Source organism: Ipomoea nil, unplaced genomic scaffold, assembly GCF_001879475.1.
Source record: "Ipomoea nil cultivar Tokyo-kokei standard unplaced genomic scaffold, Asagao_1.1 scaffold2826, whole genome shotgun sequence".
NCBI lineage: Eukaryota > Viridiplantae > Streptophyta > Magnoliopsida > Solanales > Convolvulaceae > Ipomoea > Ipomoea nil.
In genome coordinates, this window is record NW_017619254.1 from 3,795,054 (window position 1) to 3,801,617 (window position 6,564).

The 6,564-nt window shown below is 33.7% G+C and overlaps 1 protein-coding gene across 2 annotated transcripts; it reads left to right on the forward strand.

The window, feature by feature from the left end:
- The first annotated feature begins 215 nt into the window (after nt 1–215).
- On the forward strand, nt 216–5,547 carry LOC109158698 (putative F-box protein At2g16220). 2 transcript variants are annotated; one of them, XR_002050433.1, is made up of 2 exons: nt 216–2,406; nt 3,193–3,738. XR_002050433.1 is itself a non-coding variant. In XM_019306594.1 (2 exons), the coding sequence occupies exon 2, from the start codon at nt 4,128–4,130 to the stop codon at nt 5,310–5,312; it is 1,185 nt and encodes a 394-aa protein (XP_019162139.1). In that variant the 5' UTR covers nt 216–2,406; the 3' UTR covers nt 5,313–5,547. The 2 variants fall into 2 exon arrangements, 1 of the variants encoding a protein (XP_019162139.1); XM_019306594.1 differs by lacking the exon at nt 3,193–3,738 and adding an exon at nt 4,128–5,547.
- Nucleotides 5,548–6,564: the final 1,017 nt, after the last annotated feature.

The window sequence follows — 6,564 nt, forward strand, 5'->3', positions numbered from 1 at the left end:
CAATTTCTTTATTTCGTATTTACATCTTGTTAATATGTGTTTGTGTTACTTTGTTTAGTTACCGTAACCTCAATCTCGTTATGATTTGCTTAGCTTCTTGTTGATTTCCTTATGCTAGTGCCTAGTTTCTTGTGATTGCATATTGCGTGCCATAACCCCCAATCCCCTGAGGACGACATTACACACCCATACACTCACCATCACTCATTTTTGCTACAATCACTTACTTGGTTTTTCAGCCCCCAACCACAATAGAGCCTTTGAATTTACTCATGATATACTTTTGGATCCTTATATTGGAATTGTACATATCTAGCCAAATTTCAACTAACTAAAGCAATTTAATTTGTTTGAGTAGTTGGAAATTGTGTCTGTTACATGTACATATTTAACATGTCCAACTATGGTGGAGAATTATAATCCTTGTTAAATTAGTTGGACTTGAGGATCATTAGTGTGTATATCATTTATGCTCAAGAATAACTTTATTAGTGAGAGTAATGGTTTGATCAGTGGGAGTGATCATTTGAAAAGATCCAATAAAGATACCTCGTTTGATCAGTGGGAGTGATCATTTAGAAAGATCATTAAAAGATGTCCCACCTCAAGATTGCTCCACTTCAAGGATAAGACACCTTACCTTGTTATTATAAAATCAAATAGTTCAAATTTGTTGAACTAGCTACAAGTTGTGCAACATATTTCTGAAAATGTTGTAACAACATTAATAGTTTTTATTATAACAATGACATTAAGTTTATGGTGAACTATCACGAGTTAGATTCTTCAGCATTTATTGGAGTCTTTCGTTTCATCAAATTGATCCTGGGCCATTAAGATTTAAAAGGTTCAAGATTCAATGTTGAGAGACATAAAGCATGCAAAGACTCATGATGTTGGTTCATATAGATGAATCTTGAGGATTTTTTTGTTTTTATGATGATACAATATTTTTGTTGTTTCATAAAGTTACATTAAAAAATCCTCGGTATTGCTCTATGACATGAAAGTTGGGCTTCCTTCCTTTGTTTTGGAGATCATTTATAAGGTGCATGTTTAAAGTTCCGTTTATGGGCTTAGACTCATGAATTTGTTATCTAAGTCGTTGGAATATGGACTACTCAATTATTATCTTTGGCTAAGATTACTAAGAGTATGAGTGACAGACGTGTCAACTCTGAAAACTTAGCTGTCAGCGATAATATTAAAGATAATGAGTTAGTCATGTAATATATTAGCATTTTGCTAATAGTTTCGGATCCCTACTTAAGGCATGCTTATAAGAACTTTAGGGATCGTACATGGTACATGGAACTTATTATGTGACTATATTGTACGTACATTTATATTGTCACTTCTATGTAATAATTTGGATGGTTTCTCCTATGGTTATGCGCATATTTATTTGAGAAACATCCCTAAGGTTGGACCAAGAATAAACGTAGGGTTTATTCATAAAGGACCTGAGTTGGGAATCAAAATGCATGTGATGCATAGATGGTATTACTCACCCTTTAATTTAGAGGACATACCACTATGATTCATGTTTTTTGATCTTCAACAAGGGTTGTGCCAATACTTGCACCAAGTGAAAAATTGTAACATTTTTTCCATTAATATTGTACAAATAAAGTTGTGCAAGTTTATTAGGCCAAATTTAACCATTGAGGCAATAATTAGTTTTGATAAACTAATTATAATCAAGAATGAACATAATGTTTATTCATTAAGTTTTGTTGCCACATAAAGACATAAAGTACTTAAAGGAAAAGTTACATTGTGGTCATAGTGGATACTACTCCCATTGAGAGGAACTATCTCTATGGTTACATTCATGTTTTCTATTTCTTTAAAGTTTATACTTGCACCAAGTGGGAGAATGTAAACAATATTTTCATTAAGTCACTTTAAATGTGGTGCAAGTTTAATGAGCACTTTATGACTATTAAGTGGTAGTATTAATGTTGTAACGGAAATAACGTTTTCCGTTACAAAGCCTATATTGATGGCATATAAGGCTATAAAAGTGTAGGTCCTGCCACTGCTCCGGAACACCTGAAATACACCATCTATACTGTCTGGAGATCAAGTGGGAGACATTGTTACTATGCAGAAATTGCTACTAGAAGATTTACAATGCAATGCACCAAACATATCAACTATGGCTGGAGTTTTTCTTGATTCCTACGCTTCCGCTACGAGGTTAGATCATTACAAGTATATGATTATATATTTATTCTAACATGATCTTCTTTTTTTTTTTGAAAACCAAAACAAGCTTAAATTAAATCAAAGGAAAGAGCATTACAGATAAAGGAAGGAGGGTTAGAAAGCTACTCCATACGTTCAGTCATAGAAACGGACTCCCTTGCAAGGAGATGGTTCGAGTCATCTTAGATTACCTAGGTAATCTGAGTCTGGTAATGTTTTATTACTTTGTTTGATTCAAGTGATCCACTCAGTCAACCTGGTACACTATCCATCATCTTATATAACGATTTTTTTTTTTTAGAAAATTACCGAATTAACATGTGATAACTTGAACCAAGTATATCTCTCTCTTTTTTTTTTTTTTTTTGAATACCTAGCTTTTTTGAAAGGCATTGTGGTCTAGTGACACACTAGTACAAAAAAAAAAAAAAAAAAAAAAAAAAAAAAAAGTTTTTTGAATCACATATAAAACACTTTCTGAGTCACCTATACACGTGACTCGAATCTCGGGGACTTTGAAAGTCCTTCACTTTTCGAGAGACCCATATAGAGTGACGCGGAAAGCGGAAGAAGATTTTTATTTTTATTTTTTTTAATATAGACTTCCTGAGGCACCTGCTCTAGAGCAGGTGCATCGGAAAGTCATTTATTTTTTTATTAATTTATTTTTGCGACACCCACTGATAAGTGGGTGCCGCGGAAAGTCTCCCCTTTTTTTTATTAATTTGTTTCCGAGACACCCACTCTTAGGTGGGTGTCGCGAAAAACTTTTTTTTTTTAAATATAATTACTTTCCTCAGCACGTCACGGATATATATATATATATATATATATATATATATATATATATATATATATATATATATATATATATATATATATACATATATATACATATATACATATATATACATACATATATATATATATATATATATATATATACAACACTAAGCAAGGGTAGGGTTTTTATGAACGCAGATTCGAGTAATGGGGAGAATAATGTTGTATTATTTCTCAAGGGTTTCAGCCGCTTAAGTGCCAAAGATTCGAGAGCGAGAGCTCGGAGCCCCTTACATGATGATCCCGGGAGATATTTATACTAGGGTACAAGACTCCTACAAGGAAAGTAGGGCCAACTCTATAAGGGAAGTAGGGCTGACGTAGAGCCAACTCAAATAAGGAATCTAGCCTACTTACCACAATAACTGTCTAAGCTAATAAAGGAAGTTGCTTAAATAAATGGAGAGATCTTCGTAAAATATGCTTATAACCGCCTCTGTGTGAGCGCGTAGCCGGAGGCGTCTCAACTGCCTAGGAGGGGTTCTGAGGGGCCGCGGTACTTGGGTGAAGACACCCCTGCCGTGGAGCTTGGTCGCCCGATTAAGTTCCTGAGTGATACCCGATCGAGGATATACCTTAGCTTCTTCATGTATTCGTTTTTACAAAATTTATTTGGGAGATTAATTTCCATTCCTTGAGATTGCTGCTTTCGAATTATTATTATTATTGCATTGATTTTTTTTATTTAATAATTGCACAAATTAAATTATATGATTATGGATGACGAAAAACTCATCGTAAATATACAAGGGTATGCACTAAATCTTATATTGTAACTATAATTAATAATTGATCAAAACGAGATAAACTAGTTTAGGTTGTCATTATTTAAACAGAAAAGGCTAAGATAATTCTAGTCAAATTTGTATTTACCAAGTTTACCAAATTATATTGTTTCAATAAATAAAGTGTATCAAGAAAGAAATAGATTTATAATAGGACCCAAATCATACCATAATTGTGTGTTTTACTCCCTATCAACTACTGTATAGCATCTAAACGCACTCTATATATATAAACCTCATATTTAATAACCTAAAAACTGCAACTATCATTCTTGATTGAATTTGCAGATGGAGGATCAAAGACAGAAGAACGCTTCAGCTTCAACTTCTATAACTCGTCTTCCGCGAGAGATACTTGTCAAAATTCTCACCGGTCTGCCTGCAAAATCTGCTGTACGATTCAGATGCAGTTGTAAATTCTTTTATTCTTACATACCGAAGCCACGCTTTGGCTTCAGAATCGTCGTCGTACTCCCATCCAGTGTACGTTCCGTATTAAGTTTAAACTCCTTGAGTTACAATGAAGAAAGCCATGGAAGGCTCCAAGCAGACAGTGCCCAAGTTTTAGATTTACGAGGTTTAAGATGGGCGGATTCTACGAGTTCCGCCGATGGAAAGATGGTTCTGCTCAACAACAAACTATGGGGAGACCAAGCTCTCTTCGATATTAGTACAGGTCGGCGTATTTCTGTGCCGTCCGATAGTAGTTTGTCGTATGTGAGCAGTGTGTTCACTGTTGATGTGGTGGCGTTTGACTCGGTTTCCGAAAGGTACAAGGTTTTCAGGTCATCACCACTGTATGAGAATTACAGGTGGGTGTTGAATCGGTATTGGGTTTTAACTGTTGATGTGGATGAGTCATGGAGGGAGATAGAATTCACTACTGGACACCTCTATGTTGCCATGGTCCACATTAATGGGATTATCTATTTCATACCTGATATGTCTGAATGGTCACCTGATGATATAAATGAATTGTCATCATCACCAAAGATAGCTGCAATGGATGTTGCGACAGAGAGTTTTATCACGTTTGTACCGTTTCCATCTGGATATCATCCGTACCCGCATGGGTATGTGTTGTGGTGGGTGCCATGGATAATGAAATTGAATGGTCGCATGTCTTTCATTAACTTTATTATTCCTGATGCAAGAGAAGACGAGAGAAAAATAGAGATATGGACGTGGGAGAGATCAATGGAGGAGTGGGAGAAGCAGACTATCCTTCTTCCATTGGAGGAGAGTAAGGTGATCAGTCAAGCTAGTTCTATGGGATTTGCTACAAATAGTATGGGGGAGATTGTGTTCTTGCTTCAAAGTAACACGATGTCTCCATTGATTTTAGTTTATTCGTTTGGAAGAGATGTTTGGAAAAGGTTTGAGATAAGTGGAGTTTCTAATTATAAGCTTCATCTATCAAGTATGAAAAGTCTTGTGCATGTTGAGGATGAGATTGCATATTTTTTGGAATGAAGAATTTTGGTTTTTGTTTTTCCTTGATAGAAGATCGAGGATGGATTTAAGCTTTGGTGTTCTTGTTTTGATCGAGCACCAAAGCTTTAATGTTATTGAAGAGAGTATATCATGATTGGTATTCTTAATGTTATTAAAGAGAGTATATATTTAGACGAAGTTAACTCCTCCATATCATGATTGTTTTGCTTATTTTGACAATTATTTGAAGGCTAAATGTCATTATGTATTACTTTTTCAGAATGAATTTAATTTAATTACCTTAATGTTATAATAAGACTATATTATTCTTTGATTGTGTCGTTAATTAAATTAATTTTCTATTCCAAATGAAAAACTGCATGAATCATTGTGCATAGGGTGAAAATAAGTCTGGGTGAAAAACGATCGTGGATCTTGATGAATGCCGTAACCAGGGCCCTTATATAATTCTTGTATGTATATATGTTTTAGTATAAGTATTAGGAAATAGACAAATGTTACAAGAAATTGGGTAGCCTAGTTGGCTGAGCATCTTTCATATGCTTTCAACACTACCTTTTCTTATTATTTCACATTTTCACTATTATTAATTATGCATATTGCTTCAACACAATTTCATATATATATATATATATATATATATATATATATATATATATATATATATATATATATATATATTAATAATAAGATGAGATGTGTAATTTATAGTGGATTTTTTATTCAAATTATTTTATCATATTGATTATGTTCATATTTTGTTATGAATATTTTTATAATGTTTTGATCTGTTTTATAATTTGCCTATATCCAACAATATTTATGGCTATACTTTTTAAGTTTTTCATTCTTTTTTCTAATTATCATTTTTGCTTTAATGTTTTACCCTCTCCTAAAAAAAAAAAAAATTAAATCCGCCACTGGCCGTAACTGATTAATTAAGACTCAGAATGGTCGCTTCCCGAGTCATACTTATGAGACGAGACGAGGTATCCGAGAGGTTACGAGCAAATGGCGAGTCGAGGCAACGAATCATTAGCCCCAAGCCAACCACTCGTCCACTCTGGTTAGCTTACCAGAATGGTTTAGTATAAAGTTTGGCATAACTTATACTTGCAAGGCCATTTTTCGGATCTTGAATGCATATGGATCTGTAAAGTTCTATTTAATTGTAAATGAAAATTAACTTATCTTTAATTACTTTGATTTTCATATAGAGAAAGAACAAAATTAAAAGACTAGTATAAAAAATAGAACTAGGGACTGAGTA